The 23,904-nt window shown below is 32.9% G+C and overlaps 3 protein-coding genes, 1 non-coding gene and 1 pseudogene across 4 annotated transcripts; 2 read left to right on the top strand and 3 right to left on the bottom strand.

Moving 5' to 3' along the window:
* Positions 1 to 573: 573 nt before the first annotated feature.
* LOC125223063 (Protein kinase superfamily protein) lies at positions 574 to 8,575 on the bottom strand. The gene is made up of 21 exons (XM_048126022.2): positions 8,173 to 8,575; positions 7,944 to 7,988; positions 7,696 to 7,734; positions 7,150 to 7,320; positions 6,869 to 7,021; positions 6,604 to 6,639; positions 6,243 to 6,286; positions 5,672 to 5,762; positions 5,284 to 5,325; positions 5,089 to 5,197; positions 3,885 to 3,999; positions 3,752 to 3,801; positions 3,539 to 3,617; positions 3,226 to 3,276; positions 2,951 to 3,092; positions 2,795 to 2,839; positions 2,046 to 2,147; positions 1,915 to 1,956; positions 1,420 to 1,584; positions 1,192 to 1,296; positions 574 to 959 (listed from the first exon to the last, which is right to left on the bottom strand). The coding sequence occupies exons 1-21, from the start codon at positions 8,506 to 8,508 to the stop codon at positions 855 to 857; spliced, it is 2,067 nt and encodes a 688-aa protein (XP_047981979.1). The 5' UTR covers positions 8,509 to 8,575; the 3' UTR covers positions 574 to 854.
* A 267-nt stretch (positions 8,576 to 8,842) lies between these two features.
* Positions 8,843 to 9,749, bottom strand: LOC148934079 (transcription factor SRM1-like). Its single transcript, XM_089063937.1, has 2 exons — positions 9,307 to 9,749; positions 8,843 to 9,061 (listed from the first exon to the last, which is right to left on the bottom strand). Exons 1-2 carry the CDS (start codon positions 9,573 to 9,575, stop codon positions 8,944 to 8,946), a joined length of 387 nt encoding a protein of 128 aa, XP_088920063.1. The 5' UTR covers positions 9,576 to 9,749; the 3' UTR covers positions 8,843 to 8,943.
* A 3,414-nt stretch (positions 9,750 to 13,163) lies between these two features.
* On the top strand, positions 13,164 to 13,282 carry LOC125185722 (U5 spliceosomal RNA). Its single transcript, XR_007170226.2, has one exon. It is a non-coding gene; the product is annotated as a U5 spliceosomal RNA (small nuclear RNA).
* A 322-nt stretch (positions 13,283 to 13,604) lies between these two features.
* Positions 13,605 to 13,775, top strand: LOC125185767 (U1 spliceosomal RNA; annotated as a pseudogene).
* Positions 13,776 to 21,038: 7,263 nt separating this feature from the next.
* Positions 21,039 to 22,590, bottom strand: LOC125220439 (transcription factor SRM1-like). The gene is made up of 4 exons (XM_089062176.1): positions 22,322 to 22,590; positions 21,907 to 22,076; positions 21,192 to 21,335; positions 21,039 to 21,148 (listed from the first exon to the last, which is right to left on the bottom strand). Exons 1-4 carry the CDS (start codon positions 22,588 to 22,590, stop codon positions 21,039 to 21,041), a joined length of 693 nt encoding a protein of 230 aa, XP_088918302.1.
* Between the last annotated feature and the right edge of the window lie 1,314 nt (positions 22,591 to 23,904).

Genomic DNA, 23,904 nt, shown 5'->3' with positions numbered 1-23,904 from the left:
TTAATGGATTAGTTTGATTAATATCTCTAGTCATTGATAGGTTTCACATTTTAGTTTGTATGAGTAATAATTTTTACCTTATAATCAAATATACGGAGTAACTTGTTAGGCTTTAGCTTCATTAAGTCATGTTCTTTTAATAAGTTTAGGAACACGTTGAGTCAGGTTGTTTTATAGTAGGATAGAATTGCCTGAAAAACATAAACGCTGAGGCAAGAGCTACGAACCAAAATGAAATTTGATGTAGTATATGGATTGTTTTCCTTCGATTGCAGGTGGATATGATCATGGACAATAAATATTTTATAAACCCCATCAACAAGAGTCGAAGTTGTTTACTACACGTCTCTTGAAGATTCAAATAAAATTTGCTATTTCGCAATATAAAAATCAATCATCAAATTTTGACTTTACTTCCTAACATGTTCAATTCCTTTTTTGCTTTTGTTTTCTTCGTGAAGAACAGCTGTATTAGTACTATGATATTATGATTAGAACACTGCAAACTTTAGTACTTCTTTGTTTTGATGGTTGTGTTCATTCATAATATTGCATGCTACCTTAACACAAATATTCAGACCACCACAGATATCCCACTTTAGATCAATAATTCTACATTAAATAGTTTGAACTATGAATATCTACGCTTCCACCGAAAATATCATTTACACAACAGCAGGATGAATCCACTAAAGAAAAAGATTTGAATGAATAAAAAGTGGCCAATTAATTACACACAAGGGAATCAAGACCAATTGCTATTGTATGTTTTTCCAGTTGAGTTGTGTGCTTCTCTCCATCTCATCACAAGGCAGGTAGTAGCTGATGTGAAACACACAACTTTGAGATTCAATTTATAGGAATGCACGTTTTAACGTCCTGGCAGCAATGCGCGAGACTAGTTTTCCAGCCAGATCTGCTGGCAGTCTTAGCAATTGTTGCTGTGAATCTTGAGGGAGCTGAAAGAGTTTATAGAGAGTGAGGGAGAAATTAGAAAGAAAGAATACTCGGATGCTGTTAAAAAGTAAACATTGGAGAATCATCCAGCCTTGATGCAAAAGCACTAATTCTCTAATATGTTACTGTTAAAAAGTATCTATCATCTGTGTGAGAAAAAGATATGAAAGGGCTTCTTTCTGTAGGCCCCTAGCTAAAACCTAGTTGAGAATATATTTGATGCATGACTCCTACCTCAGAAATTGCAGAGAAAAGAACTGGCAGCATTTCCTGAGCAGATTTCGATCCATAAGGGAGCAGTGCTGCTCCATCTGACGGTTGTTTCTGAATGTTTACTCCCTGCCACGAGAATTCAGCGATTCATAAAGTTTACTGCCAGTTACTTATTTTTCATCATCATAGTTAAGCCACAACTAGTGTCATTTGGACTGGGGAAGCAAAAGAAAAGTCTTTGGAACAAACCGCTGCAGAAGTTTCAATTCGTTGCAGCTCTGAAATTAATAGCGTAAGGCGTCTCAGTGTTTGCAGATTGTTGATATCTTCATCAGTCATGGAAGTCGAACTTGGCCTGAAGGGTAGGTTTGCCGTAAGTGAGTCCAAGGTCGCTAATCCAAGTGCATCCAAGCCCTGTGTGATCACAATTATTAACAAGTTGTAAGTTGCAGAAAAAAGATAGGCCTAAAAACATTAGTACGGACATGCAATGCAACAGGACTGAGAGTATTATAATCTTTAACATAAAAATTATCTATAGTTTGCTAGAATGATTAATTTTGCCTCACCCAGACAAAACGGGTTACAATGAAAAAGTCGGCATGCACATGCAAATTTAACCTTGTAAGAGGGGTTGTTGTCAAATAATAGAAACCTTCCCGGTTCTGTGGACTTTGATTTCTTTGATTCAAAAACTAACATGACATGAAAATACATCTATGAAGTCCAGTTTCAAGATCTAACCTTAGCAAGTTCATCAAGAAGTATTTCTCTCACGAATGTTCCCTGCGCGTGAATGGAATGGAGTTTAGAATTCTTATAAATAATCTACTTTCTACATTTCTCTAATAACAACAAATAGAAGATAATATTACCGTCTCATCCAAAGTAAAAGAAATAACTTGCTTGATCATCTTTTTAGAGTTGTCTTCTACCTGTTCTTCAACCAAAGCTCTTTCTGTCCTGGCACGCAGTGACTGTGTCAAAGGAAATCTTTGATCAAAAACTGTCTACCAGTAATCTTCTTAGTTCCTAAGGAATTTATTCCATTGGGTTTCAAACGCACAAATACTATGACTACCCGAAACTAGACAGCTTAAAACATTTTGATCAATACAAGATTTATGCTATCAATTTTGCATACAGATTGCACTATTTTCTTCAGTGTGAGAATAATTAAGTTTGAGCACCCTTCTATGAGAGGATCGTAACTGAGGTCACTGAGAGACAATCCCAAGTGATAAAGGCCTCTTAAGAGCTATATGAATGGCTTGGTGACCACTTTAATATTAGCTAACTGAAAGAAAATAAAGCAAATGATGTAGATGCTTATAATGATTACTGATTGACCATGAAGCCAAATGCAAATTTACTCAAATATTATCTTAAATGGATCTCCACAACTTGTCGAGTGGTTCTAATAATACTGAATTAGGGTAACAGCAGAGTTTCCAAACACAAAAATCATAAACAACAAAATAAGGGTACAGCAGACTAATCTTATGCATAAACGAGACATGAGGGCGCAAGGTAAATTCACTTCCCACGGATTTCTTATTAAACCAAAGGAATAGTGAAGAGAGGACACTATGACGAGTAAAATAGTAAAGACATGTTATCTCACCTCTGATAAGAGAGACTCCAGTCGATCAATTCTGAACACACCATCCTAGTTAGAGAAACTTGAAGTCAGTATCTTGATTTGATCAACAGTGACTTCCAGCTCACACAAAGTAGTTAGTAAAGAGCTCTGAAAGATAGATTTTGGCAATTGGTATACCTTGTAAAGAAGAGTTTGCAATGAAGAATTCAATTTCGCTGAGCTTCCAGTAAGCACTTTTCTGGCAATCCAAGGGTAAGTATTGCCCAGAACTTTGTAATCTGGATCAGAGCTAATGGCAATTCCTTCCAAAACAGCCAGGCTGGAGCACCCAAAAAGTTGAAACAGAAAGCGTTAAGTTGAATCCACATGACTAGAAGAAATATAGTTATCTTGAAACAGTAATATATTCTCAGAATCATAGAATAACAACAGTCAAAATATAAAAAAGCGACCTTCTAATGACAAGCGAGAAATAAGATGGAATCCTGAACTTGTATTTGTACCTGCAGCCATAACAGAAAACACAATATGATAAAATAGAATATACTCCAAAAACATGAAGAATGACTAATCAAATCTTTAAATAAGGTGTCAGGATAAGGTTATTCAGTATGCTGATGCGCATAAGTACATTTGTATCTGATCACCATCAATTATAATCACAATTTAACGAAGTTAGTCAGAAAGCATCCTGGAGTTGGAAACAAAAAAAAATATGGAAATATTTAGTTGAAGCCTAGAAGGTGAAGATGTCAGGATTCATACATGGTGAATCCCAAATCTCCAAGAAGATCTCCAAAGCTTATGTTGCGAACTCCTTTGTCAACAGCACCTCGAAAGACACCTACATATCATTTCACATCACAGGAACTGAAACAATTATCAGATGGATAATGAGCAAGAACAAGAAGAAAGACAATGAATTTAAAACAGAGCACTGCAGTAGCAAGTATACTGCATCTTAGGGTCAAAGAGGACCTGTTAATGCTTTTGTAACTTCTTCCTTGTCAGCTGTAGGTGGAAGAAGCCTGTTGAATTATGTTTTGGCATCAATATATACTCAATAAGAAGCATAGTAGCAACTTAATGCAGACCAGGATAGTCAAAGTACCCAAGAGTTACAAAGTCTACTGCAAGTGCATCGTAATCACGGTTAACAAGGTGGAGACAAGCTTCGATAAAGCCATCACGAAGTTCTTCTCTGAATTCACCCATCATTCCAAAGTCTGAGGAGTATGTTATATCTTTCAGAAACCAATGAATTCTACGGCATTGAAATGCAACTACAAACACTAATATAGTAGGCTCAGAGACTATTAGAAGACATAACATTAGGCTGGCACATTCAAGACAAAGTTGTTTTCTGGCGAGTTGCTCAAAACCTTGTTTAAATGAACAATATTGCTTCAGAAATTATATTCTCAAAAAATAGAATTTTAGCAGACCTAGGCCGTAGCATTGATTGATATCAGTAGTCTCTTCTTCTTATCTTTGAAGGGAAGTTGATTTCCTCAAAAATCATTTCAGTGATACATAAGATATCTTGTATTTGTGTTCTTTAAGTGATAAATCTTTTGGACTCCCGATTAAACCTCAGCAGAGTCCATCCAGGTACTACATTTATTTGCATGGAAATTATGTAGGAGAATATTAAACTACTTAAAGTTAGTCATGGATAATTTTATGCAATCATTTTTTGAAGAAGTCAAGGATCGAACATAAGAAGTTACTCCCTCCGTCCCTGAAAAGTATGAACATTTGGTTCGGCATGGATTTTGATGCATAATTGGTAATGTAAGAGAGAGATAGAAAGAAAAAGTTTTTAAACAATTATTAGTTGAGAATGGGTCCCACCTCATTAAAGAGAAAGAAGTTTCCAAATAGAAAGTTCATACTTTTCAGGGACAGATTAAAAAGGAAAGAGTTCATATTTTTCGGGGACGGAGAATGTGCAGGGAGCTTCACCAGTAAGTATAATTGCAGATTTGAAGGCCTTATCACTTATCCAACTGGAAAATGAGTTTGGAGCATATATAAAAAACATAAGGTCATGAGCATTTTGCCTGAGCGTGTATGTGGTAAGTGCAAGTTGTAAAGATGTAAACTAAGAAATGAATTCAACTTATCAGCTGGATATGTTTAAGTATAAAGATATATTTCTGCATTCCAGATATCCACCATAGAGAAGGACGACTTCTAAATAATGACATCTAATTTTCATTAAATGTTGCAAGTTGGCAGCCCATTGTTTCATATTAAGTTGCACCTCATCTTCTTGATATGCATAAGATGCAAAAACTGTGCAGAAAAAGTACCTAGGTATGCTAGTTTCCCATCGTATGTGCGAAGCAGGTTGCCAGGATGCGGATCAGCGTGATAAAACCCAAACTCTAAAAGTTGATTGAATGAACAATAGACCCCCACCTGTTGGCCATCAATAAAGCAACTAGTTGTACTGAAGTCTATTCAGATAAATAGCAGAGCATACTGCAACTAGTTTCAAGAATAACCTGAATCATGTAAAGATCCTTCACTTCCGCTAGCTTTTGACCCTGCATGATGCAAGATGATCCATAAACATGGTTTTCTCATAAAAAAGAACAACATTTATATTTATAAAATATCACTCTCATCATCGATTTGATTGAACACTTTCTTATACCGCATACCACAGAAATGATATACTGAGGAAAACTCGTAGACAAAGTTCCTGATATCATGTTAATAAACTGATGAGAATAATAAGTAGAATGAAGAAAGTCCTTTGCAGATGTCGAAATGCATTCAATAACTGGATCATTAAACAGATTAAATAGCTTTCAGTTTGATATTTTGATTGTTTTTACCTTTAAATGCCCTAGGTAAATATATATTCACATAAACAAAAATAAAAATTACCTCAACCCATTCCATGGTAAGAACCCTGCCAGTTGTTTGCTCAACATACATTTCAGGAACCACAACATCATTTATGCTGCCGTATAACTGTCTGATCAAGTAGCAAATATTAGAAATCCTTCTTTAAAAGAGCCTTCTGATATCACAGAACAGTAGAATAAATGAAAATGATGTTTGAACAAATAAATGGAATCAACAAGCATGCAGAATATGGATCATAACTAAATAATCATCATATATCTTCTCAGAAAATTCATTATAGAGCTTTGTCTACTAGATGAGCAAAAGAATCATGTTCTGTGATTCACTGCTCATAACATTAGCTTCCACTAGAACTAACAGAAGTTCAAGGACAACTTAGATTGAAACGAGTTCTAATTTTGGTAGCATTCATCAATCATTAAACATTCTTCTTGATTCACTGCTCACAACATTAGCAGATCATCAAATACTCATTGAACAAAAGGATTATTTTTAGGAACCAAACATCGTCAGTCCAACCAATAAGAGAGACCTGTGTCACTGGAAGCTAACTAAACGTGCTGGTATAACAACAAAAAAATTGACTTACCTAAACTTTACTCCATTTTTTGCTTCTTGGATGTAATTCATCTCCTGCATTCAATTGGATTACCTGTATTCAATATCAAGCACTAAGAAGAAGTGTTGACTAGAACATCAAGAGATGCTCAACCAAGAATAAGGTGTTATCAACTACAATCAATAAAATCAAACGTCAATAATAACTGTGTTTTCTAGAGATAATCGCAACCAATACAGTCAAACAGCCAATGAAGTTGATTTTTTTCTGTATGGTTGTGCAATATTAAGTTTTATCATGCCGACATGTGCAATAGCCAAGGAAGTTCCTTCTGGACTGCAGCATATACCAAGACTCAAAATTCAGTGAAGAAGTGAAAAAAGTAGAATACCCGGAAAAGGCTTGTTGCCCATTCGTCAACCACTGACTGCAAAACGGTTATCAGGTATTAGTTAGATATAATCCACGGAAAGGTGTATGAACTATAAGGAGATATATGATAGAGAACAGATACAAATTTTTCAGTCACTGAACCTTTTGAAGGCTTTAAATAAGCTGGCATCTTAAGTAAAACTAGAAAATGAAGATAAGGACTTCCCGTGTTTAAGTGACATAAATTGTGTCAGAAATCATATTTGAGATTATTTCCATATTACCTGAAGGTCTGTGTTAAATCTTCCTACTCGCTTTATAACCCCTGCCAAGAAACGCAAGATCAGTATGTCCAATGAGATTGCAGCTCTAACTCCAGGCCTCTGCACTTTTATGGCAACTACCTTCCCACTTGATCGAAGCCTTGCTTGATAAACCTTCTCCCAAGTATCAAAATTGTTTTTTGGAAAATATCAGTTGACCTCAAACTTTAATATTGTGATGCGTTTTACATAAGTCAATAAATAGGATATATTATAAATTATTCTGATCATAAGTTGAAGACCTGTCCAAGTGATGCTGCTGCCACAGGCTCAGGTGAGATTTCTGAAAATAGTACATCTATTGGCAATCCAAGTTCTTGTTCTATTATATCAAATGCAACTGCTGTGGAAAATGGTGTAATTCGATCTTGTAAGAGTGAAAGCTCATCCAAATATGTGGGTGGTATCAAATCCTGTAAGAAAGCGATAGTCATAGGAAGTTGTAGATGCCTAATAATCACTCTCAAGTAAGACAATGATAGTAGCAATCTACTAGTTAGTAGAGCTCCATTTAGCAGCACAAGAACTTCAATCTAGAAATTGGTTGGAGCCTTTATGAATGGTAGAATGTAAATTGACTAAATACTGACTTATTTATGTTTTTCTTATATTAAAACCTGAAGAAATTTAGGTACCATGTTTGAAATTTTAAGCTTCGAAAATATTCACATTCAAGAGATAATGGGAAAATTGTAAATCTATTAAGAAACAAAAGATCCAGTGCAAATACATGAGTCACAATTCACATAGGATAACAAAAATAACTATTTAAAGCACGCAGAACTTACTGGTCGAGACGAAATGGCCTGAGCTATCTTGATATAAGCCTACACAAAAGGGCAAGGTTGCATGTTAGATAACTAGCCACATAAATCCGATGCATCATCAAATGGACTTCCAAAAGTGGAAATTAATATGGAAGGTCTCTGCTCCTCATCTTATAGCAGTCCAAATATTATTTAGTGAGTACCAGACTTGCATGCATTTTGCTAGTAAGTATAAAATTTACAACAATAGAATTCCCAGGAACATATACCGGGCCAAGTTGTACTAATATCTTCCTCAATTCAGCAGCTCTGACCTACAATCCAGAAAAACCCAGATAAATTGCACAATGTTGCGAAAACAGATTCAGTTAGTGTTCCAATAGAAAGTGAATAGACCAAAAGCAAAAATACAAGGCAACAACAAAAAATAACAATCAACGAGTAGTGAAAATAAATTCAATTATCCGTTTGACGCATTCGAAATAGAAAATCAGAAACCTCGAACATGACGTCCGCGCGCTCGGTGATACGGTCGTAATAGCGGAGGGCGAACCAGCGGCCGAGAGTGGTAGCGGTCTGCAGCAAGCGGCGGAGGAGAATCAGAGGCTTCTTCTGATATATGGCGGCGATTTTGGATATTTTGTATTCATTCAGTGATTCGGCTTCAGATGAGCTGAGCTGGAAAAGGTAGCCGGAGTATTGCGTGAAGGCGTCGACTTCATTCGTCGCGGCAACCAGGTGGCGCCGAAGCGGCGTACTGAGGCGCGAATGGCGGGCGGAGGCGAAATTGAGAGGCGGAAACGAGGGCGGCAATGGAGGAGGGACGAGCAGCATTTCTGATTTCTGATTTCTGAAACTGAATTGAATTTGATGCAAACCGTTGGTGATTATTGGCCTCTATTTAAATATACGTATTATCTGATAATAATATCAATATATGAATGCCACAAGAGTTGGATATACGTTATGTTATAAACTAATTAAATCTGCCGCAAAATTGAATGGTATAGCCTGCCACGCCAAACAAAGTGTTCCTTTAAGTTCATCAAACTTTTAACACTTTTTTAAACAAAGTAAAATTGTCGAATATTATTTACAGTATTTAATTAATTATTTTCTTTTAAGATTCAAGGAATTGCGATTCCGGAGAGATTGATCTAAATAACTCTAACTTTTTCAGTTTTGATCTACCAAATTACGTAGGCTAATCTATGAACGAAATGAAGAGATATATACTATATAGGAGTAGTAACTACTGATATTATTGTCCTAAAACTCAAAACATGGTCGTGCTCTGAGAATCGTTGGATTTCTTGTACAAACTGCGAATTTCGATATGCTCTTCCAATCCCCTTTTCCATATTTCTTCAATCCTTCCAGAAATAGCCTGTTTTTCATAATAAACACACACTTAAAACGACAACAATAAAACTATAATAATTCAATAATACTACTATCTCCTTTCATGAAAAATAATCTTGGTAATAAAGGGCACAAATTGACATCCTTGGAGAAAAAAACTTGCTAAAATTAGATAAAGACTAATTTTAAAGGATTAATCAAAATGATGAAAAGACTATTTTTTTTAAACAAAGGTATTAATAAACAATAATGTTATGTTATTCCATTCACCTGTGCTCATCTTCAGTCCAAGGTCTAGCTTTTCTCATTTTCCTTTTCACGGATTTGGAGCATTCAAGGTAGGCCGGGGGCTCAATCTCCCCGGCTTCCATCGCCTCCAAGTCCTTCAAGAACAGGGCGTAGTGGCGTTCAACCTCAGCTGCGGATTTTGTCCCCAAACGAGCAGCGATTTCCTCCCATCGACCAACAGAATCCAGAATGCAATCCTCGAATAGCTTGTCCTCTTCCCACGTCCACCTTGACAAATCACTCGTATTCATGCTAATGTAATGTAATATTTAGTAATGTGAGTTTTCGAAAGGATTCTATGTATATAGATAATTACTAAAATTGCGTAGATTCAGATACCAATTTTATTGATTTTTAACTAAGCATAATACTAATTTAAATAACTGAATATAATGAAACTGAATAAAAGGACATATACCATGAAACTTAAAATAATGTGTGTAAATAAAACGATAGAAATAATTAGCCAATAATATTAAGACCATGAACTAACGGAAACGTTTGCAATTATAATGTTCCACCTACTACTACAGTGATTAAAAAAAATTAATACTCAAATATATAATAACACAACATCTACAATCTAAAGCTCTCAACAAGATATAGGGAGCACGCCAATTGTTTAAACTATTGAAACCATAAGCTTCATTATTTTAAATGAACATAGTGTAATATATAGGACTGTTCAATGAGATTATGGGATAACAGGAATAAAAGATATTACCTGGCCATTAAAAATGCAAAATTTCAATAGAGTAATATGCAAACAATCGTGTAAAAAAGAGAGGGTATAAAGAATAGAATGAATGAATACATATATAGAGGAAAATAAGATAAAAAAGGAAAAAAATAAGAAAAAATATTTGCCGACTTGGATGAAGAAAAAGAGACGTAAAAAAATAAGGAAAATAGCTTTAATCTTTCTTTACGTGAGAAGAAAAGAAGAAAAGAGACGCTAAAAAATAAAGAAGAATAATTACGTGAGAATGATGCACATCCGTGTTGTTAAATTTAATGTTTCTTTTGTTTTAAATTTCTGACCTTTTTACCTTCTATTATATTTACTTCTTTTTTTTTATTTTATATATTTACTTTCCTTTCTAAATTATAATTAGGATTACTTTCCTTATGTTTCGTCATATTTCCTAAACTATTATTTGATAATTTCATGCAAATAGTAATGTTGTGGCATGGTTGATAAGGTTGATGTCATTAATATATCTAAATTCTTATCCATATAGTCTTTAAATTTTTTTCTTAAATTAACGTTTTTATTATTTTAAAACACAATTATTGACTCTATAAATCCTTCCAAGATTCACACTACCTAGGGGTGCGTTATAATGCTAACTTGCTAGCTAATCAACACATAGTATTAAAAATGTCAAAAATGTCAACACAAATTTGTGTTGATATTTTTATATACTGTGTTGACATTTTAAATATCAATGTCAACTCGACGAATTATTCTTTCGCCTTTTACTAAAAAACTAGTATCACATATGTGCGTTGCAGGACTCATATTAGTAACAAAGAAATAAAATAATAATAAAGTAAACAAAGAAATAAATGAATAAAGTCAACATATGATAATAGAGTAATAGTAGTACATTAATTTCGCAAGAACTTTTTTATAAGTAGTACAATAAAAAAATAAAATTAAAAATTTTAATTATTCACTACTCATAACTATTGACAATTGTCTATTTATAGTCTAATAATCTAATAGTGGTTGAATACGTTTAAGAAAAATTAAAATAAATGCATTTGACTTGCACATGGATAAAAGGCAAAAACACAGAAGCCCCTAATTTATATGGCCCGCTATACAATCGGCTGGACAAGAATATATAGAAGACAAAAAACAGTTTTAGGGTTTCTAGGTTAAAAATAATTTAAATTAAATTTTAATTATATTTACTTATGAAATGGTACCATAAATAAAAAATAGAAATAATAGAAAAAAATTCTTCACTATTATATACTCCTGAAACTTTGTTTTATAGATAAATTATTAAATAAAATTGATAAATAATGGCACCAAACTTTCCTCTGCATAAAGTAGAATTTGTGTAAAATATCTAAATTAAACATTTAACATATGATATTATTTTTAACCTATACCAACGTTCAGAATCAAAATACATAATCAAATACCATTAATAAATAAATGAAATAATGCAAATGCCAAATACAATTTATTAATTAGAACTAATTCAGTAATTATTATTTGTAAAAACAATACATGAATTACCACAAATTTAGTGAAAATGTGTTGCTCATCACAATAAATCAGAATTAACCATTGAAATTAATAATTACCACAAATAAAAAATGTATTATAATAATAAAAAAGAGCGAACTGTTATTACAATATTGCTACACATTTTGAATTAAACTAAGCAAACTAATAATTAAAAAGATAAAAGAAAATGTCATTAATGTCAAAAAATATATATAAGAAATATATAGCACACTATAAAAACAAATTGATTGCATTTTCAAAGGGCAGAAGCTAATTAATTTACTTGAGAAAATGATGGTCGTTGAATGAGGAGATGATATGGCCCTAGCCTCACGATTGTAAAATATATTAATCCATAAAATAATTGTTGCTAAATTTAAAGAGCCTCAATAGGCAAAATATAAAATGTGGAATAGTGCAGCTATAGTTTCGAAAAAAAAATTAAATGCACGCACCCCTACATGAATTTGTTAAATTTTTTTTGAATAAATATTATAACGTACCATTCATTATTTTTTCTTGAATGTATTCCTGTTACATATATTCTTCTTCTTCTTGTGGCAGGTTCTCCGTTTGTTAGTTATAGATTGCTGCAAAAAAAATGTAAAGATTATGATTGTTGTTCGTCTTCTTTGTATTGTTTGTAATAATATATAATGAAATAGGATAAAAATACATAAACAACATAAAAGAGGAAATACAATTTTTTATTATTGGAATCAATATTTATAGAAGATTTTTGTAGTGTATGATATTTCTAATGACTTTTAGTGAGCTAAATGACATTTATTGTAAATCAAATTAATAATAAGTGGGTTATGGAGGTGGCCTCTTCCGAGATGCTGTAGGTTCTTGGAGGTATGGTTTCGTGGTAAATTGGGTTAATTATTCTCCATTTTGTTGGCTGAACTCTGGTGCCTGCTCCATGGTTTACGTTTGGCGAAAGCTTTGGGCTTCCGAAAGTTGGAGGTGGAAAGTGACAGCTCCATGGATATCTCAATGATCAAGGGAGACTTTGAAGTGTCCATTAATTATAGATCTATGGTGCAAGGTGTGCGTGACTTGCTTCCAGATTTTGATTCGGTGGTGGTCAACTATTTGCATCGTGAAGGGAATTTTGCTGCGGATTTTCTATTACATCACGCCTATAGGGCTTGGTATTTGGATGTTACACGATAGACTTGGTATTTTGTACGCTCGTTAATTTATCTCTGTAATCAGGCCGGGCCTGCTTTCACTCACACAAAAAAAATAAAAAAAAAATAATAACAAGTGTGTAACTGCAAAATTTAGATGTCCATTAATCAATAATTAATTTTTAATCGTGGAAAATGGTTCAACTCATACCAATTACTCTAAAAACGTTAATTAATCAATAAATAATTTTCAATCATGTAAAACGGCTCAATTATACCAACTGCACTAGTTTTTCTTAAATTAATTATTATTTTAAAACACAACCATTGACTTTATAAATCCTTCCGAGATTCACACTACTAGGGGTGAGTTATAATGCTAATTTGCAAACAAATCAATACATAGTATTAAAAATGTCAAAAATGTCAACATAAATTTGTGTTAATATTTTAATATAAATATCAATGTCAACACAACGAACTATTATTTCGCCTTTTACTAAAGAATACCGTGTGTTTGTTGCAATTCTAGCAGCATACACCATTTTTTGGAGGCTACTTTCACTATATAGAAGATACCCTATAATACAAGTTTAATCTTTCTACTTTCATTCTATAGTCTACCATGTAGTACTACTGTTTGGAAATACACATCCCACCGAACAAGAAAACCACCGATTCCTATTTAAATAATTGACTGCAGCTTCTAGATTGAACAAGGTTTATTGTAAAACTTTTTCGTGTGCACAACAGAGAGATATTATAGTGTGACAGGAGACAAAACACAAGAAAACAATGCATGCCATTAAGAATGAAAATTAAAAATCCCACATTGACATATTATTAGGAGGTGTATGCGAATTGCACAAATATAAATAGAAGAAAGAAATAGAAGCTCCATACTTACCTGGATGGGGTCAATGAGCGATCCATAAGGTACATGACCTAGGTTGGTGACCTCCATTGCACTCCATTGCACTTAGGAGGGGTGCCTTCCTAAGGTCGGCCCAAGTGGTCGAGCCTGTGTCATAATTTGTGTTAGAGGGGGCCTGCGCTTGCGCAGCCCCTGCCCAATTCAAGTTCAATCCTTAGCTGAGTACCTCTTTTGTAAAAAAAACGCGAAGTATTTAGTATTTAAACTCAAGTTTGTAAATCAACCCAAATTCATCTAAAAATCAATCCAAATCCAAGCTATCCAATTAAACTCAATTATTAAAATCGATTTAATCCCCTACCCTCTCTACCACCTACAATTTCATGTTGGATCGTGTACTCGTATCTGCATATCAAACATCATCGGTTGTTCCTCATCGTCCGAATTGCCTGTCGCCTCGGAATCGTGGAAGAAAAGTAACAATCGAAGCACCAATATTTTGATAGGATTATTCTTCCTATCCAATATCAAGAGCGCTCGATGTAGGACATTATTTTATCATCGTATATTCAAGATTACATAATTGAATATAAATAAAGCAAGATCTTCGAACAACATGTATTTCACGTAAACCATAATCATAATAGGATCGAGACATACCTTGGCGATCCATAGTGGAAGCGATTGAGGAAGGAGGAGACGAACTTCCCCGGACTTTCTTGGCGTAGTGGCGTAACTCCAACTCCAAGGATTTGTTTCTATCTCTTTCCCTCGTTTATGTGTTCTCTTGATGTGTGTGATTTGATGAGAGAGAGGACAAACCCTAATGATCAAACCCTACAAGCCCTTTCCATCAAAGAGGCCCAAAATAATTAGTAAATACGTTTCTTATTGACCAAGAATATAATATTTCGTCTATTAATATTACTAATTGATCACAATCAATTTTAATCAAATCTTAATAATATATACGCATGATTCTTTACTTGATGGCCAAGGGAATGAATATTCATTCCATAAAAAGATTATATAATCAATCTTTTCCATTTATTGGCAATCAATTGACATACATATATATATGAATATATATTCTCTTTGGAGCAATATAACATGATTATTTGATTAATTGATATGTGACAATAATTAATTGATAGTCAATTAATTAGGGTAAAATGTGTCTTATACCAAATAATGTATTATAATAAAATCCAATTCTATTTAGGATTCTATCACATGTCACATATGTGAGACACAAAACTTACATTCTCCCACTTGGCGAACATGTGGGACACAAAGTTTTCGATTCTCCCACTTGTCACACTTGACAGAGCCACAATAAAATAGACATAATAAACATAAGGCGCGCATAATATTTGAATTTATAAATACTTTCATCATTGGTAAACATAAGTATTATATTAGAGAGACTACTAATGCGAGTCATGGCGGGCGTATATCATTCAATCGATATAGTTCCTTCCATATACCACATCACCAATATCCACTCTAATATAATCTATAAGTGACACCGCGTCCGTAATTGTCTTATTTTAAGACCTCCTGCATTAATACTAAAAACGTATATATGCATATCAAATAATAAGTATATACAGGAAAAGTAGAAACAACTTTATTGAATTCAAAATATCTATAACTTAAGTGTCTGAACCAACATGGAAACATAAAGGTTAGACGTTTCCATATCCAAGACTCATTATGTTAACTTATTCCATAAATGTCATAGGTGGTAACGCCTTAGTCAATGGATCAGCAATCATAAGCTGTGTGCTTATATATTATATAGATATTCTTTGTTCCCAAACTCCATCTTTCACGACAAGAAACTTTAATTCCATGTGCTTAGCTCCTTGAATACTTGTCATACTTACAGAAAGATACGATTGCACTATCATCAAAATATAATTTCAACGGCTTGGATATTGAGGAGACAATACCAAGGCCTGAAATAAAATTTTGCAATCATTAATGCTTCAAAGCAAATCATAAATTTAGCTTTAATGGAAATCCAATAATTTCTAGTTGATCAGATTCCGTAATGTGAGCATAAAATCTTTTGTTCCCTTTAAGTATCTCATTATTATCTTTGCAGTTCTCTAATGTTCAACACCAGGGTTACTTCGGTAACGGCCTAGCATTCCAACTGCAAAGTTGATGTCTGGTCTAGTACAGACTTAAGCATACATCAAACTTCCCACAATAAATGCATAAGGAATATTTTTCATCTTACGTTCTAATTCAGTTTTGGACATTGATTCAAACTGAATTTGTCACCTTTATGAATTGGAACAACACTTGGAGAACATGCACTCATGCCGTATCTCTCTAAAAGATTCGACCTATGTAGCTTTTATGAGACAATCCAAAAGTCCACGTGATTGATCACAGGATATTTCTATCCTATGACATAGGATGTCTCACACATATCTTTTATGTTGGAATTTTTAGAGAGATAACTTTAGTGTCATGTAGTAATCCAATGTAACCACTAGCAAGCAATATATCATCAACATACAAAACCAAAATATGAACTTGCTCCCACTAACCTTGAGGTATATGCACAGATCAACGGTGTTCTCTTTAAAACCAAAAGCAGTAATAGTGTCATGGTATTTAAAATACCATTGTCGAGAAGCATGTTTCAGTCCATAAATTGATGTCTTAAGTTTGAAGACTAAATTTTCTTTCTTAATGAAGTCTTCAAGTTGTTTCATGTAGACTTCTTCTTTCAAATTGCCATTTAGAAAAGCAGTTTTTTCACATCCATTTGATGTAGTTCCAAGTCGAAATGGGCTACAAGTGCCAAAATGATTCTAAGTGAGTCCTTCTTTGATACTTGAGAGAGTCTATTTACAATCAATGCTATCTTTTCTGAGTATATCCTTTGGCAACAAGTCTGATTTTAAATCGTTAGATTAAACCATTTATGTCGAATTTGGTCTTGAAGACCCAATTACACCCAATACACTTTTGTTTATCGGGTAATTCGACAAGGTCCCAGACTTTAATCCATAGATTTTAACTCATCTATCATGCATCAATCCATTTATTAGAATTATTACACTTAATGGCTAGTGAATATGAAACTGGATCATTACGTATTCCTATATCACATTCGGATTCTTAGAGATATGCCACATAATCATCAGAAATGACACTTCTGTAGATGCTTCTTCCACACCCATATTCAATGACTTTGGCATCATCATTAAGTGGTTGGTCATTCAAATATTGTTAGGCTGTTCAACAATATTTGGCACACTTAATTCTTGAGGAAATGAGGGAAATAGGTTATACCTTTATTTCATTAATGACCGCATTATGAGTGTTAAAACTCCCACTGATCTCACCATTCTCAAAGAATCATATATTTCCAGTTTCCACAATTCTCATGCTATCATTAGGACAATAAAACCTATACCCTTTGGATTTTTCTGGTAACCCATAAAGTAACCACTAACTGCCTAAAATCCAATTTCGTTTCTTGCGAAGAGTATACTCTAATTTTCGTTGGACAACCCCAAACATGAAGGTGCTGCAAACTGAGTTTTCTACCTGTCCAAAGTTCATAAGAGAGTCTTTGGTACAACCTTACTAGAAACTCGGTTTAATACATAAATAGCGGTTCTAAGAGCATAAATTCACAACGATATAGGTAAGGTAGAATTAACATTCTTCTAACCATTTCCATGAGAATTCGGTTTCGTCTCTTAGCAACATCATTCTGCTGAGGCGTACTTGACATAGTATATTAAGCATAAATGCCATGCTTTTCTAAGTATTTGGCAAAAGATCCATGTAATTGACTTATTTTAGTGGTACGACCATAAAATTCACCACCTCTAGATCGAATAATTTTCACCTTTCTATTTAATTGCCTTTCAACCTCAATCATAAAATGTTCAACTGTGCCTGAGATTTTTCTTGCAATAAATAAATTCATAACGCGAAAAAATAATCAATAAAGGTGATAAAATATTTTTCTCCACCAAAAGTCGAGATATCAAAAGGTCCGCAAATATTTGTATGTATAATTTTATGGAGCTCATTGCTTCTTGTGGCATTTTTACTATTGTGTTTGGTTTGTTTACACTTAATACAATCCACACAAATGGTAATGCTTTGTAAAGTCTAAATTCGAATGAATATTATCCTTTGTAAGCCTCTTAATTCTTTCACTAGAAGTATGATCCAGTTCCTTTATGCCATAAGAATGATAAATTCGAATGAATATTATCCTTTAGACGCTCCTTCAGTTGCAATGTGAGCATGAGATGCACTCATTCCATACTTCTTCATCTTATGCTTCTCCTAGACCAATACGTTTCCCAATTCTTTAAGAGTCCACTAATCTTGTACAGTGAATCAATTTGGAATGGTCTATATTAAGGAGGTAAGGAAGTTAGGATGAATTGGACAAAGAAATCTTCATCCACCTGTAATCCTAACTTTTCCAGCTTAGAAGAGATGTTATTTATGTTCATCACATGCTCGTACATAGTCATCATATTGCATGCTTATGAGATCCTTTATAAGTTTTTCTGCAAGAGAGTTATATGCAGTTGTGAAGCGATCCTCAACATTCTACAAACATTCTTTTGCAATGTCAGTCGTTGAGAGGTTTTATCTGCAACGAACATTCTAATGAACTGTAAACTTAGTTCTGTTAGATTTTTCCCTAGCATTATGGGTAATCAGCCAACTACTTTAATCATAAAATAATTGGCATATCATTCAACAATGTTAGGTCTAAGTCCATTATTTAGTGAACTTAAGTTTCTCTGTCTATGCAAAGAAGTTGGTTCCATTAAGTTGGGGAACGTTTGAGGTAGACATACTAGTAGCAAAAAATATATGTTTTTACATTATAGGAGTAATTAAGAAATGAATGCTCACATATAGAAGCTTTGAATAATAACACGAACATTAATTTGAAAACCCATATCATGAGGCAATTATGAAAACTCCTTTGGGTAGTCTTCATACAATAATAAAAATCATGCTTTTAATATACATATCTTAGTTCAATAATTGAGTAATAATAAATTGGCGTTACCTTTGGGTAATCGACACCAATTTATATTATTAACTCCATTAGTGTTTATTATGTCGCAAAGACTATTTCCTTTGGGAATCTAGACCTTATAACAAACAAACTATTTAGATAATGAATAACCACAACAAGCATGATGATTAATTGCATACATAGATTTTCATATTAACTTGATTATAAATTCTTCTCATCTTACCTCACTTTGATGATTGCAAAATAAACATAATATAATCATTAATGTATAGCGATTAATTGCTTAAGCAGATTTTCACTTAATTTGATTATAAACTATTATTTTACCTCACTTTGGTGATTGTAAAATAAACATAATATAATCAAGAACATATAGAGATTAATTGCTTAAACAAATTTTAATATGAGTTTGATTATAGACTCTCCTTATTTTGCCTCACTTTGGTGATTGCAAAATAAACATAATATAATCAAAATACATGTTAAAACGAGAATTGAATTATGTAATCATTCATTCCACTGTCTCGTAGATTCATAATCATAAAACATTTAATTGAAATCTCAATTCATCAATGCATATATTCAAACTCAATTTACATGAAATATATACACAATTAAAATACTCAAATCAATTCCATATATATAAAAATCAATATGGAAACAATATATTTCAAAGTATAATCATACAAAATAAACTTTCTTTAATTGATACAATAATTAACCAGTACAATTCAATGACAAATTATGCGCACAAAATTAAATAACCTAAATTATCAATTCCATCCTACTGTCTCGATTCATGTGGAATTCACAAAGACAACCAATCAAAATATAGTTGTGCAATTAGTCATAAGAATTCATTTACACCACAAATTTGAATACGTAATACATAAAATGAATCAAATATACTTAAAAATGAATCTAATATGAATCACCTAAATTTGAATTCACAATTCGTGAAATATTCAAAGGAACCGAGAACCAAATAAACACAAACGTGATTCACAATTCATCAATAATTTATCAAAAATAAACTAAAAAATTATGGTTTTCCATAATATGAAAATACATGAGTTTTCAACCATGCTCTGATACCACATGTTGGAATTTATATTTATCATTATATATTCAAGAATATATAATTGAATATAAATAAAGCAAGATCTTCGAACATCATGTATTTTACATATTAACCATAAACATAATGGATCAAAAACTTACCTTATGATCCATTGCGGAAGCGATTGAGGAAGGAGGAGACGAACTTCCCGGACTTTCTTTGGCGTAGTGGCGTAACTCCAACTCCAAGGATTTGTTTCTCTCTCTTTCCCTCGTTTATGTGTTCTCTTGATGTGTGTGATTTAATGAGATCACCACACTTGTATTTATAGGCAGAGAGAGGACAAACCCTAATGATCAAACCCTACAAGCCCTTTCCATCAAAGAGGCCTAAAATAATTAGTAAATACGTTTCTTATTGACCAAGAATATAATATTTCGTCTATTAATATTACTAATTGATCACAATCAATTCTAATCAAATCTTAATAATATATACGCATGATTCTTTACTTGATGGCCAAGGGAATGAATATTCATTCCATAAAAAGATTATATAATCAATCTTTTCCATTTATTGGCAATCAATTGACATACATATATATATGAATATACATTCTCTTTGGAGCAATATAACATGATTATTTGATTAATTGATATGTGAAAATAATTAATTGATAGTCAATTAATTAGGATAAAATGTGTCTTATACCAAATAATGTATTATAATAAAATCAAATTCTATTTAAGATTCTATCACATGTCACATATGTGAGACACAAAACTTACACTTAAAAATTAAGATAAACGCGTGAACTTGTGTGAATTTGCCCTGGTTGAAGTTCTAGGGTCTTTGCAAAAGATGAGAAAGTGAAATTTTATTCATAATTCTCAATAGCTCCATCCGTGGAATTCTTTCTCTCGACTTGATTCGACTTTACAACTTGCGAAAGAATCAAGAAGAAAATTCGAGAAGATTGAGACAAATCTAATCTAATACTACCTCTGTCCTCCAAATATTGACACATCTTGACCCGACGCGAGTTTTAAGAAATGTAATGGAAAGTGGGTTGAAAAAGTTGATGGGATGTGGGTCATATTTTTAAAGTATTAGTTTTATAATAATTTGTGAGTAGGAATGCGTTAGTGGAATATGAGGTCCACTGCCAAAAATGATAAAAGTGAAGTGTGTCAAACTTTTAGGGATGGATCGAAATGGTAAATTGTGTCAATATTTAGGGGACGGAGGTAGTAATTATATTGTCTACAAACTAAGGTAACAAAAAGAAAGAAACAATATAAGTTGATGTCTCTATCGCGATACCTTGCAGGCTTGACAATATTCCTTTTTGGTCTTTACTTCCTCTCTTCGTGTTTCTTGCGCTGCACATCTTCTCTCCTGCTCGCGAGCTTCCTCGAGCTGAGGTGCCAAAGCGCTTGGCCGAGAGGGCGGTAGCGTTGAGTCCCTATCAACAACACATCAACTCTACCAAAATCAGTGTAACCAACCACATTTTCCCGAAATCCATTTGCCACCAGAAATAGTTACTTGAGAAATTGAAGGTTTAAGCATACAGAAACAATAGCCAAAAACAGCCAGCCTATATGTACGAATCTCCATCTCACGAGAAGACAATATTGTGGATGATGAATAAATCATTCAAATGTGAAAGGCTGGTTTATGAAAATGGGGGAAAACGAAATAAAAGAGATGGCGCGGCCTAAGGCAAAAAGAAAGACTTTTTTAAACATTGTCATTATTTACAGTATTTAATTAATTATTCTCTTTTAAGATTCAAGGACTTACAATTACGGAGAGATGAGCTAAATAACACAACTTTTTCAGTTTTGATCTACCAATTACGTAACTGTGAATTATTGCTACGATGGAGTTGAAATTTTGATTAAACTGCGGTATTAAAGAGGGTTGTGGAGTTGGAAGAAGAAATTAAGCTTGATCCGAATCTAGCTTCTTTAATTGCATGATTTGTGAAGCTTGTTGTAAGCAATACATATATCTTAACGTGAACATAAAATATTATATTTATTGTGAATATATAACCCTTAAATATTTAATCATTTTTGTCCTACAAGTCTTTGAATATATATAGAGGTTGTCATGAGGCTAATCTATGAACGGAATGAAAGATGATACTATATAGTAGTATCTACTAATATTGTTGTCCTAAAAACTCAAAACATGGTCTTGCTCTGAAAATTAATGTGGAGGAGTCGAAAATGTTGTGGCTCTTTTTCCTTTCATTCTCATCTTGGCGTTTGAAGTGCTTTTGGGCATGACTTGCGACTTGCGTTAGATTTCTTGTACGAACCTCGAATCTCGATATGCTCTTCCAATCCCCTTTTCCATATTTCTTCAATATTTCCAGAAATAGCCTTTTTCCCATAATCAACACACACTTAAAACGACAACAACAAAACTATAATAATTCAATAATACTACTACCTACTTTCACGAAAAATAATCTTGGTAATAAAGGGCACAAATTGACTTCCTTGGATAAAAGTTTTTGCTAAAATTAGATAAGGACTAATTTTACAGGATTAATCAAAATGATGAAAAGACTATTTTTTTTAAACAAAGGTATTAATAAACAATAATGTTATATTATTCCATTCACCTGTGCTCATTTTCAGTCCAAGGTCTAGCTTTACTCATTTTCCTTTTCACGGATTTGGAACATTCCAGGTAGGCCGGGGGCTCCATATCCCCGGCTTCCATAGCCTCCATGTCCTTCAACAGCAAGGCGTAGTGGTGTTCAACCTCAGCCGCAGATTTTGTCCCCAAACGAGCAACGATTTCCTTCCATCGAACAACATAATCCAGAATGCATTCCTCGAAATGCTTATCCTCTTCCCACATCCACCTTGACAAATCACTCGTGTTCATGCTAATGTAATGTAGTATTTAGTAATGTGAATCTTCAAAAGGATTCCATTGTATAGATGTATTAATGACATCAAACCTTATCAACCACATTGTATAAGCTATAGGAAATGAAATTAAATATAAAGAAACAAAATAAAAGGAAATAAAGATAATAGACAAAAGCAAGAATGTAAGAAAATTAAAATAAAAGAAAGATTATAATTTCAAAACCTATCCGTCTAGCACTATGTGGAAAATAATCTCTAAAATTGTGTAGATACAGATGCCAATTTATGATTTTCACTAAGCATAATACTAATTTAAAAATTTGAATATAATGAAACTAAATAAAAGGACATAGACCATGAACTAACTTAAAATAATGTGTGTAAATAAAATGATAGAAATAATTAGCCAATAATATTAAGACCATGAACTAACCAAAACTTTTGCAATTATTACGTTACATCTACTAACCTGGATGTAAAAAATGAGATGCTAAAAATAATGAAAATAGCTTGTGTGGGAATGATGCGCACACAGCCTCGTTGTGCAGCACATCCGTTTTAATATTTTAAATTAACACAGTCGCGTTTGTCTATGCTCTATTATTCATAAAATTGAAAATAATTCACAAAAATGGTATACAAACCAAGCAATTTTAGTTATTATTTTTCCATACGGAGCTAGATTCGGATAGGTTTTTAAATTTTAATCATTCTTTTATTTTAATTTTCTTACGCTTTTACCTTCTATATATCATCTTTATTTCCTTTTAATTTTTTTATATTTAATTTTCTTCCTAAATTATAATTAGGATTAGTTTCCTTAAGTTTCGTCTCAGTTCCTAAATTATTAGGTGATATTTTCATGCAAATATTATTAGTAATGTCATGGAATGGTTTGATGTCACTTATGCATCTAACCCATATAATCTTTAAATTTTTGCTTAAATCTAACGTATCTTTTATTTTAAAACACAACTATTGACTTTATATATATACATAGAATCGTGAAGATTCGCACTACCAAATACTCCCTCCGTCTCACTTTAGCAGTCCCATTGACTTTTTTGCAATCTTTTTATAAAAATGATATAAAATAGTTAAAGTCGAGAAATGGTAAAGTAAAAGAGACAATAATGTAGATAAGACTTTTCTCTATATTAGTCTCTCTTACTTTACCATTTCTCGACTTTAATTATTTTTTTATCATTTTTACAAAAAGAAGGCAGAAAAGTCAATGGGATTGCTAAAGTGGGACGGAGGGAGTACGTGACATAAGTTACGAAACTCAACAAATTCTTGATTTGCAATCAACACGATGTATATTATA

Source organism: Salvia hispanica, chromosome 1 (assembly GCF_029641045.1).
Source record: "Salvia hispanica isolate PSC_SH4W2 chromosome 1, Shi_PSC_v1, whole genome shotgun sequence".
In the NCBI taxonomy this organism is placed as follows: domain Eukaryota; kingdom Viridiplantae; phylum Streptophyta; class Magnoliopsida; order Lamiales; family Lamiaceae; genus Salvia; species Salvia hispanica.
The sequence above is the reverse complement of the archived record's forward strand: the minus strand, read 5'-3'. Positions and strand labels throughout refer to the sequence as shown.